Genomic DNA, 27,105 nt, shown 5'->3' on the forward strand with positions numbered 1-27,105 from the left:
TAAATGATCTAAGATAGGGTAGAAAAACTCAACTAATATTTAGCAGAGCTTTCCTAAACAAGAACCACCAAATTCCATGATTGAAGCAGGGAGAGAGGGGAGGGGATAGGGGATTTTCGGAGGGGAAACTTGAAAGGGAATAATATTTGAAATGTAAATAAATAAAATATCTAATAAGAAAGAAAGAAAAAGGCCTATAGAGAGCATGTTACCAGACTCACCAAACTGAAACAAAATATAATGTTCAAATTATGTCAGTAGGAAATTGTCAGATATCACAAAAACCAAGGCTTAGATGGATCATATCTCTGTCTATAATCATCGGTTATAAGTCAACACGTTTCTATTCCCTAATCAAGAAAGAAAGTCATATTTTAAATGAGTTTGGCTTGTAGTCAACCCCTACCAGACATGCCTAGTACATGTGTAGGAGTATCTCTTGCTGGGAGCACAGTGGCATTGAGATAGTTGCTTTAAATAAACTCTCTATAAAAATTTCCCGGTATAACAAAGCCAACACCACCATAAACTTTGATTTGGCAAAGGTTGTCGATCTATATGGTGAGGGAACCATTTTTCTGACCTCATCCTATGTATTCTCCATGTAGTGAAGGTCACTAGAAGCACTCACTTGTCTCCAAAGTGAAGCAACTGGGAAGCTAAAATAAGAAAACACTAGGCTCATCATCTCTTATATACTCTGGATACATTTTAAAATCTACACCAGATTCTAGTACAAAATAAGTACTAAACTATGCATATTTGTGTGTTCCATTATAGACATATATGAATGTACACAATGTGGGTGCATGCAATTCTCTCTCTCTCTCTCTCTCTCTCTCTCTCTCTCTCTCTCTCTCTCTCATATATATATATATATATATATATATATATATATATATATATAATAGAACATTGATTCTAGCAGGTTTCATTGAAAAGGCATGTTTCAGTTCTCTTGCCTGAGGCACTGAAACTTCTGAAAGTGTCATTTGAATAAAAATCTGTAACTGCAGATCCAGTTGTGCCAATGTCTTCAGTACATTCACAATGAAGATGCTACACAGGATGGAAGTAAGGCAAGGGAGATTCACAGTGATAGTAGATACACAAAATCTAATTTAACACACACACACACACACTACTGAAGATGGAAAATTAACAATAACAAAAGAGTGACCCTTCTTTCTCTAAGAACATGAAGAAAACACAAATGTATGTCTTCATGCTGAGTTATTAATGTGACAACAAAACGGCACTGTATTAATATCCTGTAGCTCATTGCCTGGCAGTGGGAACTCTAAAGTTGTTCCTCACTCCCAACTGATAGGGCTATTAATGTTGTCATTGTATGTATATTGTTTAAGCAACAATTTTTGGAGATACAATATCCTTGTATATTTCATGATCCTTTGTCTCTAAGTCATTCTGCCCTATCTTCCACAATATTCCCTGAGCCTTATATGCAGGAGTTATGAATACTAAAAGAAGGAAAATGATCACTCCCAGGGGTGAACCCCTAATCAACTACATAAACAATGTGATTAGTCCTAAAATCTTGATCACAGAAAGAACAAAAATTGATTCAGCATTCAGTTGGTTTTATTATATATTCATGAATATATACATATACACATAATCATCAGAGAATAAGAAACAATCAATTTGAGATTAGAGAAGGGTGGGGAGTATGTGAGAAGTTAGGGGGAAACGATGTTGGAGGAAAGAAATAAATGGGTTGATATAATTATATTTTAACTAAAACGTATATTAAATGAAATGAACTACATAAAATGTAAAAGTCACTACTTTCAAAACAAAAAGAAGACAGACACTTCATTTGAGCTTAAATAATTTTTAAAGACATTATTTTATACAATCATTAAACAAACACAAATCAAATTATGGGAATCAAATACAAATGAGTGAAGTGCTTAAGTTGCAGTAGCCATCATGTCTTACTGGATAAACACATAACGGAATTCACATTACATCATGTTCTGAAGTAACTCATGAGCTCTATCCACGCAGCAGAGGCTGGTCATAGTAAAGGGGAAGTGCCTCCACTTCACAGGCTGTCTCCACTCCAACCCTTCCTTCTTACCATCAGGCATTTTACACTCTGGGGTAAAGAGCATATTTAGCAATTCCACAGTGGTTGTTCCAGCCTCTGGCAAGCTTCATGTAGCCATTCATGCCCCATCTTTCACCATGACTGAAAAGAACCATGTTTCCCATTTAGTAGAAGGAACACAGGACAGTGCACTCATTATGATAATTCCATGTGTAAACATTGATCCAGAAGCCTACTTAACTCAATGATCAGAAAATTCAAAACATCAATCTCTGAGAACCAAAAGTTCTCTCACATCGGATTGTGAACATCACAGCCATGAGAACTCAGGATATTTTTCCACCCACAGAACCAACAACATCCCGGCTTTTAGAAAAATCAGTGTCACAAACACATTACTACTCAAGGAAACCAGTGCCTAAATCTGAACAACACACATACTATAAGTTGGTTACCCAGCCATAGTGTTCAAAGGTTCAAGTGGTGGTCAAAAAAGAGAAAGGACTGGAGTTCAGTCTTTCCACTTGGGGATGGAGTTGGATCTGTGCCTAAGAACAAGGGCTTTTTCCACAGAAAGCTTATTCCTTTCCCAGTACCCAAGTCAATCAGCTCACAGCCTCCTCTAACTACATTTTCAGACCTTCTGATGTCCTCTTCACATCTCCATGGGCAACTGCTCACATGTAGAATGAAAGTTCACACAAACACCCTCACATGAGTGAAAATATAATTTTTAAAAGTGAGGTCATGATTTCAGCATGCCTGAAATCTTGTAAAGTAAGGCCACACATTGAGAAGCTGGCTAAACAGCTACCAAAGAGAGTAACCTCTAGTATCAGTGACATATGCTGCCTTTCTGGTAGACAGATAAGGAAAGCAACTGATCTCAACATTAGATACACACATGTACACACATACACACACAAACACAAATAGACATAATAAACACGTACAATTGGTCACAAAGAAAAAGATTGTTGTTGTTTAATGTATGTTGGAAAACATTTATGTGGACTCATCCCCATTCTGACTCTAAGGAGAAAACTCATTCAGAAATGTAATTACAAATACTTGCAGTTTATACCTGTTCTTTATCAGCCAATATTTGTAGCCATCTGACTCTTTTCCTTCATAGCCATAGCCGACTACCAGTACAGAATGGTTGATAATATTACTGCTGCACTTTGGCTCATAATAAATGCCTGGAAAGCAAAATCAAAGGTGTGAGAGGTACCAGGAACCTAATAATGATGATGGTCAATAGAAATAAGAAAGGCATTTTCTAATTGGACAAAAAAATGTCCAGTCAATATAATATCCACGATTGATGGGAATCCTGATACAGATTTTCATCAAAATGAGAATAAATACAGCAAACAACAAACATAACTTTTTTAATAAATACTTTCCTTCTGGAATATTAGCCCAGAAACTCAAAATACCAAAAATACACTTCACAAAGCAAATGAAGCTCAAGAAGCAGGAAGGCCAAAGTATGGATATTCCAGTCCTTCTTAGAACTGAGAACAAAATACCAACGGGAGGAAATACAGAGAAAAAGTGTGGAACTGAGACTGAAGGAAAGACCATCCAGAGACTGTCCTACTTGGGGATCCATTCCACATACAATCACCAAACCCAGTCACTATTGTAAATGCCAACAAGGGCTTGGTGATAGGAACCTGATATAGCTGTCTTCTGAAAGGCTCCGACAGTGCCTGATAAATACAGAGGTGGATGCTCTCAACCAACCATTGGATTGAGCACAAGGTCTCCAATGGAAGAGCTAAAGAAAGGACTGAAGGGGCTGGAGGAGCTTGAAGCCCCATAGGAGGAACATCAATATAAATCAACCAGTACCCCCAGAGCTCCTAGAGACTAAACCACCAACCAAAGGGTACACATGGAGGAACCAATGGCTCCAGCTACATATGTAGCAGATGTCCTGGTTGGACATGAGTGGGAGGAAAGGCCCTTGGTCCTGAGAAGGCTTGATACCCCAGTGTAGGGGAATGCCTGGACAGGGAAGCAGGAGTGGGTGGGTTGGTGAGCAGGGGGAAGAGGTATGGGATAGGGAGTTTTCGGAGGTAAAACCAGGAAAAGGGATACATTTGAAATGTAAATAAAGAAAATATCTAATAAAAAATAAAATAAACACTTTCCTACATAAATACATACAAACACTTCTTTCCTTGCAATTTTACTAAGAGAACCCCATTCCAAGAAAACATAACTGAATATAAATATTTAATTCAAGGCACTTTTTAGAATTTAGTTCTAGAAAGAGTATCTTTCCATAACTTAAGACACACTGAGTGGAGGAAATTTGAGTAGTTTAAGCATAATAATAATTATATATTATGCAGTTCTTACAGGCATGGGAATAGCATGTCTTCCAGTCTATTTCACTTTCTCAGATGATTGGTAGATGCTCGGCTGAAAAGTGCTCACGTGCACGAGAGCATGTTATTACTAGCTATTTATTTACATCTAATATTACTGGTTATTTACATCAAGTGTTATACGCAGTTTGTGGTCCCTCAACCTAGCAGGGGTCTCAAAATCATTCTTAATTATATCTAGAAAAGGGGTTCACAACAATCGTTAGATCCTTTAATACAGTTTCTCTTGTTTTGATGACCCCCAACCATGAAATTTATTTGCTTTGTTACTTCATAACTATAAACTTGCTACTGCTATGAATCACAATGTAAATATTTGACATGCAGGATATCTGATATGCAACCTCTTTGAAAGTGTCATTTGACCCCCCAATGGGGTTGCGACCACTGAAGAACACATGCTTACCTCCCCTATAAAACCTGAAAGATTCATGTCTAGCATCAATGCCGACAGAGATGGGCCCTATAGTTGCTACAGCACGCATTAAGTCTTCCTCAGTGTTTGAGACAAACGAAAAGCCAGTGATTCTAGCTGCAGAGCGTTCAGGGAGGTATCGGCAGTGCCCTTCCTTTAAAAGGTAGAAAGGTAGGAGAATCCGTTATTTCCATTCACCTGCAAGGAGGCATGGATCAAAATCACAACACTGCATTTTGATTTTTTTTAAAAGCAGAGTATCCCCAAGTCTGGGTTATTATAGAACATCCCAGGAAGTGAAATGACATGAAAGATTTGGAAAAAATATCAGACCTCATGTCTTCAATGAAACCTCATAGGTCTTTCTGTCCATAAGAAATTTTCACAGAAAGAAATATCTATTATATGTGGAATGATTTCCATATTCTGTGTGTGCAAAGAAGCAGGAACAGCTACATGGGACCATTGCATCATAAGGGTGTGCACAGACTGATAATAAGAACTTGATGGTATACAGTGATTCTGCCTTCCATTGTGAGTTCAGAGAAGTGGACTATTTCTACCATTTTCTCTTGCCTGAAATGGCTGAAATGAAAAAAGCATAGAGAATCCACTTACCCGTCCTTCATATGGATAGGTTGACTCAGCCTCCAGACCTCCATTTTTCCACACATACTTTAAAGCAAAGAATGTGCTGCCCTTAAAACAGCCGAAATTCCCTTCAAGTCTAGAACAGTCCAATAGGTTTTGTGGGCTCAGTGGGATCAGTTTGCCTGTTTTCCTGAACATCTGTCCTTCTATGGCACCAGCCACAGAAAAAGCCCAACAAGAATTACATGTGCCCTAAGTAGAGAAAAACAGACAGCCATACACAAACAACTAGCAACCGCAAATCAGACAGCTGAATACTGTGTTGAAGAATGAATTGTTTGCAGGTTATTGGTGCCAAGGGAGGAAGTTTCATTCTTTTTGGGGGACCTGGCTGCTGCCAGGTTGCATGGAACCAAATGAATGGCTACATACACATGTACATGTATGTGCATGAACATATGGGTAGGACATAATGTTGTCTGGCTGCCATTACCAACAATAAATAAGTCACAGAAACTGGAGAGTGATTGGATGGAGGCCACTAGGTAGAGGTAGAAAATGGTGGATGGACATGATCCATACGTGTTGTGCAAAATATGAAACATTCAAAAAAATTTTAAAAGTATTATTAAAAGTGAATTGTGGTAAATATGAATAAAGCTGCTATGAATATAACTGAACAGTTGTCTTTGTGAGATGTTGCGGCGTCTTTTGGGTATATGCCCAAGAAGATATTGCTAGGTCTTGAAGTAGAAATGTTCCCAATTTTCTAAGAAAATACCAAATTAATTTCTAAAGTGTTTGTACAAGTTTGTACTCCCATCAGCAATGAAGAAGTGTTCCCCTTACTCTACATCCTACCCACCATATCTGATCTCTTTGAGTTTTTGATATTAGTCATTTTCATGGGAGTAAGATGGAATGTCATAGTTGTTTTGATTTGCATTTTCCTGATTACTAAGACATTGAACATTTAAGTGCTTCTTGGCCTTTTTAAAATCCTCTGTTGAGAATTCTCCAATTAGTTCTGTGCCCCATTTTGAAACTGGTTTATTTGTGCTGTTGGTGGCTACCTTCTTTGGTTCTCTGAAAATTTTGCATATTAGCCCTCTTTCAGATGTAGGGTTAGTGTAGATCCTTTCCCAATCTGTGGGTTGCCATTTTTTACTAATGACAATGTCCTCTGCCTTATAAAAGCTTTTCAGCTTCATGAGGTTCCATTACTCCAGAGGAAGACCAAATAGGTCAAATAACCTTTAGGGCTCTCAGAGACTGAACTCCCCAACCAAAGAACACATGGGTTATACCTAGGCCTCCCCACTCCTATGTAAAGATGTGCAGCTTGACATTTATGTGGGTTGAACAATTGGAACAGGGCTATCCCAGAAGCTATTGCATGTGTGTGAGATATGTTCTACTAGCTGGGATGGCTGGTCAGGCCTCAAGGGGACAGGAAGCTCCTAGTCTTTCAGAGACTTGAAGTGCTGGCAGGGGGAACCAGGGGACCCCACCTGCTCAAAGGAGAAAGACAGGGAAATCAAAAAAGCACTGTGTGAGAAGGTGACCAGAAAGGTGAACAGAGTACTGGATATAAGGTGAATAAGTAAAAAATAAATTAATTAAAAAGAAAAAACAAAAACAAATTAAATAAGTAAAAAAAAATAAATTTGTAAAAAAGTAGATTGTGTATCACTCTACACTCACCACACAGAGAGATGTCATCCTATTTTTATCTCCTTGATGACTGAAAAAGATACTTTTGTACCTGATTCTTCACAGAAGTCACATAGCCTCTTCTTCTCCAGTCCACAAATTTGGGGAGATAACCAGCAATAGGTTGGCGGATGCTTTTCTTCTTCCTAAGATTCGGCACTGGAATATCAGTCAGCATTTTCCTGTATTCCTCACCAGTCTTCAAGGAAAAAAACATAAAACATTAAAAAGCAAAAAATTTACATTAAGCATTGGAAAAAATGTGATGCAGTCTGTGTCAAACTCACCATGTCACCGAAGATATTGACATCCATGGTGAAGTTTTTCTTTCCCTGATCATATTCAATGTTATGCTGTTTGACCAGCTTCATGTTTTCTTCCCATACTGCTCTCTTCTGTCCGTCTTCCTCCTAGATATAAATATCATATGTGACATTTCTTTATAATTAAACCTGTACAGAAACTGACCAAGGGAACTCACTGCCAAAGGTCATGAAACAGATCTCAGAACACTGCAAAAGATGTCATTCTTCACATACATAAGAATAGAAATTCTGACCGTCCTGTATTCTTGGTGTATGACTTTTGGGAGTTCCTTAAGTAAAGGTGGTCTCTCTGAACTCTGTTGCACCCATAAATCCCAGTAAGTACCGTTCTCCCCGACGTCTGGCTGAATAGTGTTCGTACTACTCACCAGGCTGTAGTTTTTGTCGTATTTTATCTTCCATTCCTGCCATTCAGAATCCAAACTGGGATCAGATGATTGAGTGACTTCAGCCACTGTCAAGCACAGGATGGCCAGCAAGACAGCAGGACCCATGCCTCAAGCACCTAGATGATAAGGAAGGGAAGTAAGGATGGTCAACTACAGTTCTTCCAAAATGCCTGTCACTCCTTTTAGAGAAATAAAGACATGTGTGTTGGATAAACTTAGTTGAAGTACTTTTTTCAAAAATCTATCCTCAGATTTTGAAAATGGATAAATTTGTACTTAGTGTTAAAGATTCCATGGATGATATTAGGTGCTCCACCAAAAATGCACAGCATGTGTCCTCAAATCTGGGAATAGAAACTTTCTGTGTATTGTAAACTTACTTTATCAAAAAGATGTTCATGAGCCTCAAAATTGAAATGTTACACAGTCAGAGATGTAGGACATGGATTTGTATGAACTTATGTAGCATCTGATTCTAAGCACAAGGTGAACCTTAGAGCTGTGGCCAAATGACTTTCATATCCCTACCTAGTAGTCGATATGTGTATTTGTCATGAAAACTCCCAACTTGAATGAAAATTTTCTAAGCCGTTCTTCTTTGAAAATATAGAAGGAATTAGTAATATTCCCTTGGTTCCATCTTTGTGACTACACACCATAACCACTACTTCAGTGATGAAAGGTTCACGAGGAAAAGCCACTGGATAATAGTGGAGGTGGAATGCAAAAGAGAGCCATTCAAAGAATTGAAATCATGACTTAATGCTACCTTAAACAACACTCACTATAAGGCTTGAGGACTATTTCATCTGCTAATACTTTTGCACAAGTCAAAGAATTAAAGTTTACCTAGTGGCAATGTGTAAAGGGATAGAAAAGATACCTGAGGCACAACGGACCAGCTATTGCTCTCTGCAAAAAGACTCATATTTTTACTTTGTGGGAACAAATGTCAAGTTAACCATGAAGGGTCTGCTCTTCTCCCTAGTTCTTCTACCTTCTCCCACATCCAAATAGATATTGAGATAGTCTCATTCCTGGAGATTATGCCAGATTCTCCCAAAAGTTTTATTATCTAGTGACACTTCCTGTTCTGTCTTAGAAGAGGTAGGACCTTACCAGGAAGACTTCTAATGTCTTTATGCACTCCACAAACTCAGATCTTTAGATGTGGCTGAGATTCTAGGATCCGACCCTGCTGTACTTCACTTGAGCTTTAAATACAGTTTCAGGCCAGGAAGTCAGTCTTGCCCTTCCTCTGATTTACTATGCCAGTGACTGGATTAGGCCTCCAGGCTCTGGAACACATACTGAGATTTGATCCCACCTATCCTGAAGGGTAGGGTGTGGTCAGTCTCAATAGACAGCTTGGAGCTGACCCTGTGGATCGTAACAGGAGCTTCCTTGTATCATAGGATACTTAGTGCATTTCCCTCCTGAGTGGCTTAAGAAAAATGCTTTCCTAGTAAAACTGTATGCAATTTTAGTCTAACAGTGTCTTAGTGTTACTATTGCTGTGATAAAACACGTGAACAAAAGAAACTTGAGAAGGAAAGGGTTTGTTTTGCTTACTCTTCCATCTTACAGTTCATCACCAAAGGAAGTCGGGACAGGAGTGCAAGCAGGGCAGTAACCTGGAGGCAGGAGATGATGCAGAGCCCATGAAGTGCTGATTATTGGCTTGCTCATCATGGCTCACTCAGCTTTGCTTTCTAATAAAACCCAGGACAGCCATACCAGGAATGGCATCATCCATAATGGGATTCCCTCTACTGCCTGCCCAAATATGTTACTAATTAAGAAAATGCCCTACAGGGCCATAGCCCAATAGTATAGATAAATTTTCTCTACTGAGGCTACCTCCTCTCTGATGACTAGCTGATGTCAAGTTGACATAAAACTATCCAATACAAACAGTTATTTTGATTAGAGTGAGAGGATTTGTTGTCATCTGTTGAATGGACTGAGTATGTTCTATTCTAGCATTTCATGACTAGTCCAGAGCTGCAGAGGGATCCTGTGAGAATACAGACTCTGGGATGGTTCTCCCTTTGTCAATGGGGAAGATAACTTGTCTCAGAAGAAGCTTAAGTCGGGGTGACACCCCATCTGGAAAGTGATGTCACAGCCAAGGCCTAAGAGGGAAAATGAATGCCCTGGCCCTCTGGATCTCATGAGACACTGATGACTTTTGTATTTGAGATGCATCATGAGCTCATCAGTGAGGAGAATTTTAAGTTTGCAGTACTTTACATATTTATTACTTTATGTATATACAATAGTGGTTTTAGGTACTTACCACTTTTAGTGCATCTATGTACAAGTAGCTCTATTAATGGGTTTCCTATTTTGGCAGGAAACTCTGGACTCATTAAACAGTAATCCTCTATCCTTTCCCTCCAAACTTAGCATCCACATGTTTGTGTTTGCTGTGTAAATATTGTCTATGTCTGAGAGTTGAATTTTTATGTACTTTTTATTGGATAATACATTTCAAATGTTACCCTCTTTCCTGAACCCCCACCCCAGACACCACCTGTCCAATCCCCACTCCTCCTGATTTAATGAGGGTATGCCCTCACCATCACCCCCCCTGCCTCCCACCCCTCACATTCCCCTACACTGGGGCATCAAGCCTTCACAGGACCAAGGGCCTCTTCTCCCATTGATGTCCGACAAGACCATTCTCTGCTACATATATGGCTGGAGTCATGGGTCCCTCCACATGTGCACTTTGGTTGGTGGTTTAGACCCTGGGACCTCAGGTTGGTTGATATTGTTGTTCTTCCTATGGGGTTGCAAACCCCTTTAGCTTCTTCAGTCCTTTCTCTAACTCCTCCATTGAGGACCCCGTGATCAGTTCAATGGTTGGCTCTGAGCATCTGCCTCTGTATGTCAGGCTCTGGCAGAATCTCTCAGGAGACAGCTATATCAGGCTCCTGTCAGTATGCACTTCTTGGCACCACAGTAGCATCTGAGTTTGGTGACTGTATCAGGGATAGATCCCCAGGTGAGGCCATCACTGGATGGCCTTTCCTACAATCTCTGCTCCATGCTTTGTCTCTGTGTATGCTTCCATGAGTATTTTGCTACCACTTCTAAGAAGGACCAAAGCACACACATGTCGGTCTTCCTTCTTTTTGAGCTTCATAAGGTGCTTTAGTATCCCAAGCACCTGGGCCAATATCCACTTATCAGTTAATGCATACCATGTGTATTCTTTTATGATTGGATTACCTGACCCAGGATGATATTTTCTAGTTCCATCCATGTGCCTAAGAATTTCATGAATTCATTATTTTTAATAGCTGAGTAGTACTCCATTGTGTAACTGAATCATGTTTTCTGTATCCATTTCTCTGTTGAAGGACATCTTGGGTCTTTCCAGCTTCTGATTATTGTAAATAAGACTACTATGAACATAGTGGAGCTAGTGTCCTTGCTACATTTTGGAGCATCTTTTGAATATATACCCAGGACTGGTATATCTGGGTCCTCAGGTAGTACTATGTCTAATTTTTTGAGGAACCACCAGACTGATTTCCAGAGTTGTTGTACCAGCCTGCAATCCCACCAACAATGAAGGAGTGTTCCACTTTCTCAACATCCTTGCCAGTATCTGCTGTCACCTGACTGGTGACATTAGCCATTCTGACTGGTGTGAGGTGGAATCTCAGGGTCATTTTGGTTTGCATTTCCCTGATGACTAANNATGTTGAACATTTTTTTTAGGTGCTTCTTGGTCATTCAATATTACTCAGTTGAAAATTCTTTGTTTAGCTCTGTACCCCATTTTTAATAGGGTTATTTGATTCTCTGGAGTCTAACTTCTTGAGGTCTTTGTATATATGGATATTAGCCCTCTATTGGATGTAGGATTGGTGAAAATCTTTTCCCAATCTGTTGGTTGCCATTTTGTTTGATTAATAGTATCCTTTGCTTTACAGACACTTCAATTTTATGAGGTCTCATTTGGCAATACTTTATCTTAGAGCATAAGCCATTGGTTTTCTGTTTCCCTATCCCTATGTGTACTGGCTAGATTTGTGTCAACTTAACACAGGCTGTAGTTATCACAGAGAAAGGAGCTTCAGTTGGGGAAATGCCTCCATGAGATCCAGCTGTAGGCATTTTCCCAATTAATGATCAAGGGGGAGGTCCCCTTGAGGGTGGTGCCATCTCTGGGCTGGGAGTCTTGGGTTCTATAAGAAAGCAGGCTAAGCAAGCTAGGGGAGGCAAGCAGTAAGGAACATCCCTCCATGGCCTCTGCATCCGATGATGCTTCCTGACCTGCTTGAGTTCCTGTCATGACTTTCTTTGGTGATGAACAGCAATGTGGAAGTGTAAGCTGAATGAACCCTTTCCTCCCCAACTTGCTTCTTGGTCATGATGTTTGTGTAGGAATAGAAACTCCGACTAAGACACTCCAGGCTCTTCCCTATTTTCTCTTCTACTTGTTTCAGTGTATCTGATTTTATGTGGAGTTCCTTGATCCACTTGGACTTGAGCTTTGTACAAGGAGATAAGAATGGATTGATTTGCATTCTACATGCTAACCACTAGTTGAAGCAGCACCATTTCTAACCATAGGTATGGTTAAAGAAATTTCCCTTTTCTTCATATTAAATGTAGAGAATGTTTAGAAATAAATGAGTCTCTACTCGATATTGTACAAATGTCCTACTTTATGCAAATTATGTAATTTGTTATTAAATGGAAACACCATATTTGGTTTGTCCACTGATTGTTGCATCTTTTCCTTCTTCAGATACAGAATGTATGATATGATAGTGTTCAACCCTACATCCTATACTCCCCAAATTCAAAAAAACAAAACTTAACTCAGAAATGTCTAAAAGTAGGAAAACATTGAAGAATATTTATGTGAGAATGAGTAATGCAATATTAAGGCTTTAATTAAGTCTTTAAGTATTTAAATTATCTATTTATTCACTACCTGTTGAGTGGTACCTGTGTTGCTTAATTCTGAACTTTTAGTTTTCTAATAATGTGTCTTGGTGTCATTCCACTTTCAACATCAATTCTGGTAACTCAGGTCATCACAATCATTATTGCTATCTGATCACCCTTCATATCTGATGATATGTGTCTTCCTCCACTCCACACCAGGTGAAGACTTGTCATCCACACCTGTCTACAGAAAGGATCCTGAACCTCTGCATAGGCAGAGTCTTGCTCATTTAAGCTGACTCGATTTCTTTGTATATCTTTTATATCTACAGAGTCCCATACTACTTATTCCTTGGCAAAGAAATTCCCTTTACATGACTGTATGCTCTGCTTAATGTTTCTTCTTCAGGTCAGGACAGCATTCATCATATATCCTCACTGGCATATCCATAACCATTATTAAAGTTATGTTATAATGTCACAAAACAATTTCCCCATAAACCTACATATTCTTTTTTAAACACTATTTTAGCTGAAAAGGCAGCTTCATCAAACAAATAGAATGCTCTTACACAAAGAATGAGAGTCTCAACCCTGATCCTAACCCCTAGAATCATAGCCCAACTCTCTTGGGGTTGTTGGATTCTTGGTATTGGGTTTGTCAAGCAAATAACTGGACAGGGCAGAAGAATGAGGTTGAATGATCAAAAGTTCAACTCTCATCTCTAAGTCCTGTTTGACATAACATACATTGAAATGAATTCCAAGTATTAGAGTATTAGCTGATAGCACTCTTGCATCTGTATCTGTATCAGACTGCATGGATATCCTTCATGTTTAAAGTTGACCTTTTAAGGAAGCTCACCAGCTACATAAGACTTCATTAGTGTAACATCGTAGTCAATAGTAATGTCAGTATTAGGAAATCGAAATGGAAACTCATTTCTAAATCTACTCCACACCTCCTTAGTCAGACCTTCAGGGAATTGTAAGCAACCACTAAGATTTATCAAGACCCCTTTAAAAATTGGGAAAGACTGTCATAAAATTATATTCATGATGATAGGAGGGAAATTTATAATCTGTTTAGGGCAATGTTGATAATTGTAGTTTATCTATGAATACCATATAACAGTAAGCAACATGGCAAAATCTATTTATAATAACTTTTTAATTTCCATGACTATCCTGTCCCAGTCCAAACCTATTCAGGCCACTTGCTTGGCACTTCAGCCTCTGTGAGCCCATAGGAGCCCTGCTCAGTTAATCCAGTTGGCCATATTCTCCTGTGTCCTTTATTCCCTCTGGGTCCTTCAATATTAACTGCCTTTCTTCTGTGGGATTCCTCAAGCTCTGAGGGGAGGAACCAAATGGAGACCTCCAATTCTCTCTCTCTCTCTCTCTCTCTCTCTCTCTCTCTCTCTCTCTAGTCTGGCTTTGGATCTCTGTACCTACTTTCATCTGCTACCAGAAGTCTTTCTTCTGAAGATTAGATATGGCACTGATCCATGAGTATAGCAGAATATCATTAGAAATCATTTCATTAAATCTTTTGGCCAATTATATTTGGTTATACCCTAGGTCTTGGGGCGTATTCATCCTCTAGTTTCTGGCCATCCATGTAGTGTCAAGCATGGTTACCTCTCATGGGGTGGGCCTCAAGTTCAATCAGGCATTGTTTGGTCGTTCTCATAAGCTCTGCACCACCATTGTCCTACGGCATTTTGCAGACAAGACAGAAATTTCTTAAAAGGTTTTGTGCCTGCATTGGTGTCAACATTTCTCTCTGCTAGGTGACAGAGTACCTCCTCACATCAAAGAGGCTCAGGAAACAATTTGACTTCTACATTTTCAAAGAGCTGTGTGGATGCTGTCCTCGCTGATGTTGCTGTGCTGTCCATTTGAGGAGAGCAAGCATCTGTCCCAACATCAGCATGGTTTTTTTGTGGATCTTTTTGGGGCACTCTAAGCCAACAACTCAACTCATTTTGGTCCAGTCCTTGAACTGAAAGCCTGATCTGGCAAGAGAAGATGGCCAGTTCCGAATCCATATTGTCCAGTATTTGAAATTCTCAGTGGGGCCACACTCATAAGTTCCAGGACAATTCTACTACCCAAGGTTTTCATATATTCCCCCAAATGATTGCCAATTCCAGCTGTCCCTCTCAGCACACTTTCTGTTCCTCCCTCCCTCCCTTTCTACTCCTATCCCAACTTGCTTTGGTCCACCAGCAAATTTTTGTCTATTTCCCTTTCATAGGGAGATAGATACATGCCCACTAAAATTCTCCTGTTTACCTAACCTCTCTGAATCTGTGAATTGTAGTTTGGCTATCATTTATGTAACAGCTAATATCTGCTTATAAGTAAATTCATAAGATATTCGTATTTCTGGGTCTTAGTTATATCACTCAGAATGTTTTTTTTCCAGTTGCATCCACTTGCCTACAAATTTAATAATGCCATTTTAAAATAGTTGAGTCATACTCCATTGTAAAAATTTACCACATTTTCTTTATCCATTCTTCAGCTGAGGAACATTTAAGTTTTTTACATTTCTAGTTATTATGAATAAATCTGCAATGGTCATAATTATACTAGTGCCCATATGGCAGAATGGAGCATTCTTTAGGTATATGCCCAAGAGTAGAATCTTGAGTAGGATCTTGAGGTAGGATCTTGAAGTAGAGTAATTCCCAGTAATCTGCATAATCAATATACTGATATTCATTGTGGCTGTATTAGTTTGTAGTCCACCAGCAATAGAGGAATTTTCACCTTCCTCCACATTTTTGCCAGCATGAGCTGTCACTTGTGATATTTATCTTAGCCACTCTGACAGGTGTGAGATAGAATCTCAAAGTAGTTTTGATTTGCATTTCCGGTATGGTTAAGGATGTTACCATTACTTTATGTGTTTCTTAGGCATTTGAGATACTATCAAGAATGCACTATTTGCATCTGTACTTCATATTTTAATTGTATTATTTGGTTTGGTTTTTGATATCTAGTTTATTGACTCATTTATATATTTGAATAATAGCCTAAAATGATATAAAATATATTTGGGTCACTCTTGCTAAACAAGTGAGAGACTTGTATGTTAAAAAAAATTTCAAGTCTTTGAAGAAAGCAATTAATGAAGAAATCAGAACATAGACAGGTCTCCCATGCACATCAGTTGCATTAGTACAGTTAAAAATTGCCATCCGACAAGAAGCAATCTACATATTCAACACAATCCTCATCAAAATTTCAACACAATTGTTTACAGAACAAAAATGACAATTCTTAATTTCAAATGGAAAAAACAAAACGAAACAAAAAAAACCCAAAAACAAAAAATAGATAAAATAATCTTGAACAATGAAAGAACTGTTGGAAGTATTGTCAGCCCTCATTTCAAGTTGTACTTCTGAGTTATGGTAATAAAAACTTCATTTTGTTAGCATAAAAACAGACATCTTGATCCATGGAATCAAATTGAAAACCCAAGCAAAATACACACACCCAAGCAATATGCTGGTATGCCGTGCCAAGATTACTCTTCTTCAACTTTTATCTTTCCTCTCATTTGAAATTCTAGGCTTTCCTTTAGTATGAGATGAAAGTGAAAATGCTATGATAATCTGTTAAATTTTTTCTTCCTTAAACTTATTCAAATACAGAAATTAAAGACTCCCTTGCTGTGAACAGAATGTATATAGATCTATTTTGACCATTGTTCTAAAATTCTGGCAAAGGTTGTGTTTTAAAGGACCTTGAGCATGTCAATGTAGAAAACCACTGTTTCCATTAAAGGGACATTTAATGGAGCCAATCACTTCTCTCCATCTAAAGAAAAAACAAGCAAACATGTGCTACTCATCACCTCAAAAGACACTATGGCATAGATGTCCTAGTGCATCAATCATTCATGAGTGATGAATGTTGATTGTTGCTCAGGCTTACCTAACCTACTAGAATTTCCTTCCTGGACTCCATTATGCCTGAAATGGCCTGGACTTGGTCTTTACTCTCAAAAAATGACCTGTCTTATATTCAGCCACAGAGGTCTGTAATCTAAGAATATGTTTTAATCTCAAAGATTATGGATAAATTTCCATCTGAAAGAATAGGATACAGTAATTTTGGGAACTATGAATGTTCAAGTCTATCACAGGTCTAACATCAGACTTTGGAGGTCTGTCTCAAAAATAAGATTATCACATTTACATGTTAGTTATGGAACCTTCTGCTATATACACTAAGGAAGATACTTAAATCTAGAATGTCAGCATATTATAGAAATGACCTCTGAAATTATGTTCTTCTTTTTAATTAATTCTTTGAGAATTTCATACAATGTGTTGTTTCAATTGAAAATATTTTTCATCAGTATATCCTGATTATAGTTCCCTCCCTCATCACACCTGCCCAACCCCAGGCTGTTTTTCTCTCTTTTAGAAAACAAATAAATAATGAAAGTAAACAAATCATAATTTGAAAAAAAAAGACAAGAAATATACACATACACACGTGTTTACACAGAGATATCATTAAAGCATAAAATCTGAAATTATAATCTTCATGCAAATGATCAATAAGTTTTAAAAATCCCAAACAAAGCAATATAAGACAAAGTTCCCCAAAATAACATTGAATTTTAATTTTTGTTGACTACTGGCTTCTGGACATGGAACTTATCGTTAATTATGGTTTATATGGCCAGTAAAACTCAATAAAGAAGTATTTTTTGTGTGTGAATAGCCATCTGTTAGAGGGTGGTTCATGTCCACTTCCCCCACTCAGTGCTAGAACACTCTGTCTGAAACTTGTGCAGACCTTGTGAATGCTGCCCAGGAAACTGTGAGTTCATATGTATGTCAGTCCTGGAGTGTCTAGAAGACACTGTTTTGTTTTGTTTTGTTTTGTTTTGTGTGTGTGTGTGTGTGTGTGTGTGTGTGTGTGTGTGTGTGTGTGTGTGATCCATCCCCTCTGGCTCTTACAATTATTCTTCTTCCTTTTCCGCATAGCTTCCTGAGCCCTGAAGGGAGAGCTTTGATGAAGACAACCCATTTAAGGACTGAGTATTCCAAGGTCTCTCACTCTGTACTTTGTACAGTTCTGGGTCTCTATATTAGATCCATATCATTCATGTAGGCCAGCATTGTAGATTGCATGGTTTGGAGCTGAATTAGTGGTTATTAGTCTCATCTGCTAATATGAAGAGTAGCATTAAATTACATAAACACTATTCAGTAGGGATGAAGACTCTAGTTAGATACCAGGTCATTTCCCCTGTCTTCAGAGAGATATATAAGTGGCATCTTCAGCAATAAAGCCTCCCCATCAATTTGTGCAGAGCAACTGAAAACTTGGAAATGACTTGAGTTGTTTTTTGGTGTCCTTGGTCCTCTTTGTCCAATCACTTAATTAAATGTAATCTACTCCTGGCACTGGAGTTTGCATTGTTGATGAAACATGTGTAGTTTGCATTGCCTCCTCCAGTGTTTCATGACTCCATTTTTAGTCCAAATATATTTTAGGAAGCTGCTTTTCATATGGGCCCTCAAATGGCCATTAGTATTGTTAGCCATCCTCCATAGTCCCTCCTTTACTCATTTGTTTCATCCCTTCCCCATTTAATCTTCCCACTATAATCTTCCATAACAATATATTGTATCTCCATTTTTAGTTACCCTCTAGAATTTCACTATAAAACACATATGTGTGTGACAGTGACAGAGAGAAACACATAGAGAGAGTGTATGAGAAATGGAAAAAGAAGCTGTTCAGTGAAAGTTTTTATTATCAGTGCCTGAACACCATTCTATTATTAGATAAATCTTAAATCATTTAACAATTTCTTTTGCATTTATGATAGAAGCTTTTTACTATTCTCAAACAATATTTGAATGAATAGCCTCACCTATGTATTTAGTGGTATTAAGCAAATGATGTGAAAAGTGAGTTCCTAGATGGTAAACATATAAAATATTCCACCCTACATGTAATGATTGGAAATGTTCATTCCTCACTATTCATAAAGTAAGACAATTCTTGGATCTTTAACTACATTTTATATTTTTATAATTTTACATATAAATACTATGTTTACATCATTATGAGTAACATAATAAACATGCATGAAAATGTATGGAAATTTTAAAAAATCATTCTGAGCAAGGCAATCTAAATCAAGAGAGACAAACTTGGTTTTACTTACTTGTATGTGGTTATTAGCTGTTAAGTAGAAGATAATCACTCTACAATGCACTACAGAGGGTATGTGACAAGGACAGCTCCACAGTGAGCACATGAATCTTCCTGGGAAGGAGGAATAGAATAAATTTTACCAGTGGACAGGGGAAAATGGAGACAAGAATAATCTGGTGCATTGGGAGGAAGAAATGGAGGGTGAGAGAACAGTGAAAGAAAACTGGAATAGGGGAACATTTGGAAAGCAATGTGGAAACCACAGTGCAGTGAAAAGTTCCTGGTACCTATAAGGGTAACTCTAGTGAGGACTTCAAGTATAGAAACATACCGAGCCTGAGTCAGCCATCTTATGTAACCAGGCAAGTCTTCCATTGGTGGGACTAAGACAGAGACTGAGCCACAAACCCTTTGTCCCATAACTGTCCTGCCTGGTAGTTATTGGCTCGGAGACTGTGGGAATGGCTTTCCAATGGCTGTTCCAATAAGAAAGCCCATGAACCAATCTACCTGGATAGCCAAAAATCAGAAGTTGGATAATTCAGATAAAAGGGTGGAAGCAAACAAGACTGACCAAAAGAAATATTCAATGAAGTCAATGAAATGATTCCTAGTGATATTTCACTATATGCTTAGAACAGGGCCTAGCCCTATTGTCATCAGGGAGGCTTCCTAAGGCATCTGGGAGCTTCCTTTGAGAGCATATGCAGAGGTCCATATGCAAACATTATACAAAAACATAATTCTTAAATGTACCCAAGACCTACTGAGCCAGAATTCAAGAAATCGCATACAGACAGGTGAGTTCTCTTAACCACCTAGATTAGTACTGACCTCCACTGAAACCTCAGGAACCATGTGAATGGTGGCTGCAAAAATGATAGGAAGGCCAAGTATAAGACTGGGTAATTTATTGCTTTTTCTCATTAAGTCTCATAATAAAAATAAGACATACCAGGAGAAATCATTTCTAGCAATGCTTCATTGCCTTGACTGCCAGATCATTCCAATGATTTACATACCCAGACAAAAATCCAATGGCATGTATATGCACACGTGGATCTCTCAGTTTCAACATTTTTTTAAATTTAATTTTATTTGTAATTCATTTTTATACTCCATATTCCCACCCCTCCCCTCCCACCCTCTAACTGCTCCACATTCCACACACCCCCCTATCACACCCTGTCCCCACATGGATGTCCCTACCCTCCACCCCATCTAACCTCTAAACTCCTTGGGGCCTCCAGTCCCTTTAGGATTAGGTGCATTGTCTCTGAATGAACATAGATCTGGAAGTCCTCTACTGCATGTGTGTTAGGGGCCTCATATCAGCTGGTGTATGCTGTCTGTTTAGTGGTCCAGTGTTTGAGAGACCTTGGGGATCCAGATTAATTAAGACTGCTGGCCCATCTCTTCAGATTCTTTCAGACTTCCCTAATTCAACAACAGGGGTCAGTTGCTTCTGTCCATTGGTTGGGTGCAAATATCTGCATCTGACTCTTACAGCTGCTTGTTGGGTCTTTCAGAGGACAGTCATGATAGGTCCCTTTTTGTGAGTGCTCCATAGCCTCAGTAATAGTGTCAGGACTTGGGACATTCCTTGAGCTGCATCCCACTTTGGGCTTGTCTCTGGGCATTCTTTTCCAGTTTAAACATTTTAACTGTCTCTTCTTTTGATCAACAGAAGGGACCTGGATTGGCTAGTTTATTTGTTTGTTAATTCATTTATTCATTTGTTCATTCATTTATGAAAACAGTGTCTCACTATGAACCCCAGGCTGATCTGGATCTGTTGTATAGACCAGAGGATATCATCCTTAGTGAGGTAACCCAATCACAAAAGAAGTCACTAGATATGCACTCACTGATAAGTGGATAGTAGTCCAGAAACTTAGAACACCCAAGATACTATTTGCAAAACCAAGAAATCCAAGAAGAATGAAGACCAACGTGTGGATACTTCATTCCTCATTAGAATAGGGTACAAAATACCCATGAAAGGAGTCACATAGACTAAGTTTGGAGCTAAGATGAAAGGGTGGACTATACAGAGACTACCCCACCAAGGGATCCATCCCATCATAAGCCACCAAACCCAGACACTATTGCACATGCCAGCAAGATTCTGCTGAAGGGACCCTGATATAGCAGCCTCTTGTGAAGCTATGCCAGTGCCTGGCAAACACAGAAGTGGATGGAACACAGGGTTCCCAATGGAGGAGCTATAGAAAGTACCCAAGATGCTGAAGGGGACTGCAACCCTATAGGTGGAACAACAATGTGAACTAACCAGTATACCCAGAGCTCGTGTCTCTAGCTGCATATGTAGCAGAAGATGGCCTATTCGGCCATCATTAGGAAGAAAGGCCCCTTGGTCTTGCAAACTATATATGCCCCAGTATAGGGGAATGCCAGGGCCAAGAAGTGGGTGGGTAGTGGAGCAGGGTCAGGGAGAGGGTATAGGGAACTTTCGGGATAGCATTTGAAATGTAAATAAAGAAAATATCTAATAAAAAAAAAGAACCATGCTTCTGAGGAAAAAAAGATACTGTTGTTTTTCATTTGTGTATTCTCTTTATTTGGAGAAAATTCTTGATATGGTTTCTGGAAGGTATAATTTTAAAAAATCAAAGCAAATGAAACACAGCAAAACATAGTTCCCATAGAGCAGATTATCTAATAACAGGTATTAAAAGTTCTCTCAAACATAAAACTCTCATATGTAGCAGAGGATGGCCTAGTCGGTCATCAGTGGGAAGAATGGCCCTTGGTCTTCTGAAGGTTCTATGCCACAGTATAGGGGAATGCCAGGGCCAGAAAGCAGGAGTGAGTGGGTTGAGGAGCAGGGGGTGGGGGGAGGGGATAGGGGATTTTTGTAGAGGAAACTAGGAAAGAGGATAACATTTGAAATATAAATAAAGAAAATATCTAATAAAAAATAGAATGAAACTCTCTGCCTGAAAGTCATCTTGGTTTTAAGCTTCTGTATAAGTACACATATACTGTTTTTATATGTAATCAACTACGTGAAGGTTATATAAGTACACATATACTGTTTGTATATGAGGTCAACTACGTTAAGATTATATAAGTACACATATACTGTTTATATATGTAGTCAACTACGTGAAGATTTTCACTTTTGTTAGCATTATTAATACTTTAATTAATTTGTATTCATTAAAATCTGGATGATTTATTAATTGAAACCATAGTAAAGTTTGTTAGCCTTTGGTTAATCTGTTTTCACTTAGTGTAAAATATGCTATTGTGTCTTTCCACATGTGAATTAAAAGAACTGAGACAGGATATGTATACCATCTCCCAACAATATTTGTTCTAAATAGTTGCCTCCACACTCAAATACTTTTCAGTAAAATTTGATATCATGCATCCTGAATCCAATGTTATGGCAAATACAGGTATATCCTTTTTTGCGTTAGTATAAAAGCATATGCAGTAACGTAAGAGTTTATGCTATATTTTACAAAATAACCTCCTAGAAATTAAATTTAAAACAGTTAATTAAATAATTCCTTTGGACTTCAAAACATTATAACATTTTCCATATTCAAAATCTTCATGTTGTATAATATAATATTAAATGTTCAGTTTTAAGTAGAAGAAATTCAAAATAATATTTGATTTGTAAGTATAAATATATTAACATTTTTAAATTACATCCAAATTCAAAGCAGAATTTAGGGAAGGGTAACTTTTTTTTATGTGCAGAAAGTTTATGACTCTTGTCTGTTGTCCTAAAAGTCTGTCAATAATTTCACTTTGAGCAGCCCTGAACAGTGACTCATATATGTAGTAAATGTTTGCCTCTGATGGAGATACACTAAGAGGGATAACTATCCTTCTTTTCCTGAGTTTTTGGGGAAAGGAATCCCCAGTCGCATTAATGAGAGGCTAGTGTGTCACTCTTTGTGTTAAAGGAGATTCTAACCAAAGCTTGCTGGTGTGCTTCATTATGATGCATGAAGGGTGAGTGTTGTTTGATACTCAGAAGTTTGTCTAAACCATCAGACTCTCTCACCTGTGCTAAACATTGCCGTAGTTCATTACACCTTGATCTTGCCTGAAATTTTAACCAGTCTTTGTTGCTATTCTACTGCAGACACTTAAGGATAATACTGCATTTCTCAGTAAGAAAAAAGGAGACGGTGTAGCTTTTCCAACTCTACAGAATCAGGTCTAACCAAGACAGAATCAAGTTTTAGACAACTTTTTCAGTGTATAATATATTCACATTAGCACATTCGTTACAGGACCTTACGCATTCCATGACTATAAAAGAAATTCAGTGTCTAGAACAATAAGAAGCTACTGAAAGGATCCCTGGAAATTTGTTCTTTACTCCTTTTAGTTCTTAGTGAGATTCAGGGGAGTTATTAGCTCACACTCACCCCACACTACCTTTCCTTCCTAGATCTGATCATCCTTAACTGTACACCTTTCTGAAACATTTTTTGAAACATCAAGACTAAGTGTTGCTCTCCAAGTATTTGTGCCTTTTACTGATGGGACTGGCTTACGAGAGTCTATAGTCCTAGAGATCAATGATTCTGCCTCCCCCAGAAGCTAAAACTTGCATGTAGCTCCATGTCTAAGAATGGAATTTCATGCCTAGATATCTTGTTCATGATGGGTTTCATTTTGTTTGTCTTAGACATGCCTACTCTCTGCTTTAAAATGTACTAAGAACCCATCTGTACAACTGCCCTGCTGTGTCCAGAAGACTCTATTTCCATGTAGTCATTAACCACCTTTGTGCCTCTCTAGCATGTGTAATCTCTTGAATTTTTGATCTTAGCCATTTTGATGGGAGGAAGAGAGATTGTCATAGTTGTTTGATTTACATTTTCCTGATGACTTTGAACATTTAAGTGCTTCTCAGCCATTCTAGATTCATCTGTTGAGAATTCTCGGATTAGTTCTGTTTCTTCTTTTGTAATTGGGTTATTTGTGTTATTTGTGTCTAACTTCTTGAGTTATTTGTACATTTTGGATATTAACCGTCTGTCAGATGTAAAGTTAATGAAGATTCTTTCCCACTCTCTCAGCTACCGATTTGTTCTATTGACAATGTCATTTACCTTAAAAGTTTTGAAGTTTCATGCGGTCCCATTTACTCCCTAGGAAGATGAACTTGAGTCAACTAACCTGTACTTTTGGGTTCTCAGAGACTGAAATACCAACCAAAAAAAACACAAAGAATGCACCAAGGCCTCCCCACTTATATAGAGCAGATGTGCTGCTTGACCTTCATATGTAACAGGGGCTATCTGAAAAAGCTGTTTTATGTATATGGTCTACTAGCTGGGCTGCCTTGTCAGGCCTCAATGGGAGAAAAAGCATTTAGCCTTGCAGAGACTCAAAGTATGGTGAGCGGGGATAGCCAGGGGCCACCACCTGCTCAGAAGTGAAGGGAAGGAGGAAGAGAAAAGGATTGTGGGGGAAGGTGACTGGGAAGGGAACAGAGTACTGAATGGAAAGTGAATAAGTAAAAAAGAAGAAGAATTAAATTAAAAAGCAAAAGCAAAGTTAATAAGTAAAAGAAATAAAATTAAATTTTTAAAAAAGTAAATTGTGTCATTCTACACTCAACACACACAGAGATGTCAATGCTATTTTTTTCTCACCAGTGACTCAACAAGACAGTCATGTGATACTCTTATACCTGATTCTTCACAGAAGTCACATAGCCTCTTCTTCTCCAATCTACAAATTTGGGGAGATAACCAGCAATAGATTGGTGGATGCTTTTCTTCTTCTTAAGATTCTGGACTGGAATATAAGTCAGCATTTTCCTGAATTCTTCTCTGGTCTTCAAGGAAAACAAGAATCATTAAAAAGCAAAAGATTTCACACAAAGTACTGGAAAACATAGGTGATATAGTCTGTCTCAAACTCACCATGTCACCAAAGCCATTGACTTGCATAGTGAAGTTATTCTTTCCCTGATCATATTCACTATTATGCTGTTTGACCAGTTTCATGTTTCCTTCCCATACTGCTCTCTTCTGTCCTTCTCCCTCCTGGAAATAACCATAATGTGTGACATTTCTTTATAATAAAACTTGCCCACAAGCTGACAAGGAGGACTCACTGCCAGAGGTCATAAGACAGGTCTCAGGACACAGCATAAAAAGTCACTCTTCACATATCTAAGACAGAAATTCTCACCATCCTGTATTCTTGGTTCATGACTTTGGGCAATTGCTTAATAAAAGATAGTCTCTATGACCTCTGTTGTACCATAAATCTCAGTAAGTGCCGTTCTCCCCGACGTCTGGCTGAATAGTGTTCATACTACTCACCAGGCTGTAGTTTTTGTTATATTTTATCTTCCATTCCTGCCATTCAGAATCCAAACTGGGATCAGTTGATTGAGAAGCTTCAGCCACTCCCAAGCACAGGATGGCCAGCAAGACAGCAGGACCCATGCCTTAAGTACCCAGATGATAAGGAAGGGAAGTAAGGATGGTCAACTACAGTTCTTCCAAAATGCCTGTCACTCCATTCTGAGAAATAAAGACATGTGTATTGGATAAATTACTTGAAGTACATTTTTCAAATTTCTGCCCACAAATTTTGACAATGGATAAATATGTACTTGGGGTTAAAGAGTCTAGGAATGATAATAATTGCTCTACCAAAATTCACAATATGTGCATTGAATTCTAGGGATGGAGACAGTTAATGAAGTCTGTGTATTGCAAACTTAAATTACTGAAAGATGTCCGTGAACTTCAAAATTGAAATGTTAGACAGTCGGGGATGTAGGACATGCATTTGCATGAACTTATATGGCATCTGATTATAAGCACAATGTGACAAGGAGAGCCATGGCCAAATGATTTTCATATCTCTCCCTAATAGTTGATATGTGTGATTAACCAGGAGTGGGTGGGTTGGGGAGCAGCATTTGGGGAGGTTAAAGGGGACTTTTGGGATAGCATTTGAATTGTAAATGAAGAAAGTATCTAAGAAAAAATTCCCATATTGAATGAAAATTTTCTGAGCTCCTGGCCTTTGAAAATATGAAAAGAATCCATACTATTCCCCTTGTTTCATCTTTGTGACTACACACCATAATTACTACTTCAGCGATAAAACAGTCACAAGGAAAAGCCACTGGATATCAGTGGGATACAAAAGATAGCCACACACAGGATTCAAATCATGACTTAATGTGCCTATCAAATGACACTCATTATAAGGCATAAGGACAGCTATGTCATCTGCTAATACTTTCGTACGTGTCAATGAAGAATTCTAGTTTAGCCAGTGTCAATGTGCAAGGAGACAGAAACAATACCTGAGGCACAAGGGACCAATTATTGCTCTCTGCAAAGACTCAGACTTGTTCTTTATGGGAACAATGTCAAGTTAACCATGTAGGGTATGTTTTTCCCTAGTTTTTCTACATTCTTCCATCACCAAAGAGTACTACAGATACTGAGAAAATAGCCTCATTCCTGGGGAGTTTACCAGATTCTTCCAAACTGTTTTCTTACCCAGTGTCACTTCCTGTTCTGTCTTAGAAGAGGTAGGACCTTACCAGGAAGACTTCTAATGTCTTTATGCACTTCACAAACTCAGGTCTTCAGATGTGGCTGAGATCCAAGGATCCGACCCTACTGTACTTCACTTGAGCTTTAAATACAGTTTCAGGCCAGGAAGTCAGTCTTGCTCTTCTTTTGATTTCTTCTGCTGGTGACTGGATTAGGCCTCTAGGATAATAAGATCAGATCCCACATGTGCTGAAGGGTTGGGTGTGGACAGCCTCAATAGATGGTGTAGAACTCACCCTGTGTATCTTTTTTGTTTTGTTTTGTTTTGTTTTGTTGTTTTTTGTTTTTGTTTTTGTTTTTCAAGACAGGGTTTCTCTGTGTAGCCCTGGCTGTCCTGGAACTCACTTTGTAGTCCAGGCTGACCTTGAACTCAGAAATCCGCCTGCCTCTTCCTCTTGAGTGCTGGGATTAAAGGTGTGCACCACCATGCCCTGCCTCACCCTGTGTATCTTAACAGAGGAAGGAAGAGAACCAGCCTTTCCTCCTTGCATCACAAAATA

General features: G+C 38.5%; 1 protein-coding gene across 2 annotated transcripts; it reads right to left on the reverse strand.

The window, feature by feature from the left end:
- Positions 1 to 1,839: 1,839 nt before the first annotated feature.
- On the reverse strand, positions 1,840 to 25,474 carry LOC110333927 (cathepsin 8). Of its 2 annotated transcripts, XM_021215713.1 has the most exons (8): positions 9,030 to 9,106; positions 7,890 to 8,026; positions 7,483 to 7,605; positions 7,248 to 7,394; positions 5,510 to 5,734; positions 4,883 to 5,045; positions 3,159 to 3,276; positions 1,840 to 2,215 (listed from the first exon to the last, which is right to left on the reverse strand). In XM_021215713.1, exons 2-8 carry the CDS (start codon positions 8,013 to 8,015, stop codon positions 2,116 to 2,118), a joined length of 1,002 nt encoding a protein of 333 aa, XP_021071372.1. In that variant the 5' UTR covers positions 8,016 to 8,026; positions 9,030 to 9,106; the 3' UTR covers positions 1,840 to 2,115. The 2 variants fall into 2 exon arrangements, with proteins under 2 accessions (XP_021071372.1, XP_029403404.1); XM_029547544.1 differs by lacking the exons at positions 7,483 to 7,605; positions 7,890 to 8,026; positions 9,030 to 9,106 and adding exons at positions 24,944 to 25,066; positions 25,349 to 25,474 and having other exon boundaries at positions 2,116 to 2,215; positions 4,883 to 5,041; positions 5,506 to 5,734.
- Between the last annotated feature and the right edge of the window lie 1,631 nt (positions 25,475 to 27,105).

The sequence above is a fragment of the Mus pahari genome, chromosome 16 (assembly GCF_900095145.1).
Source record: "Mus pahari chromosome 16, PAHARI_EIJ_v1.1, whole genome shotgun sequence".
In the NCBI taxonomy this organism is placed as follows: domain Eukaryota; kingdom Metazoa; phylum Chordata; class Mammalia; order Rodentia; family Muridae; genus Mus; species Mus pahari.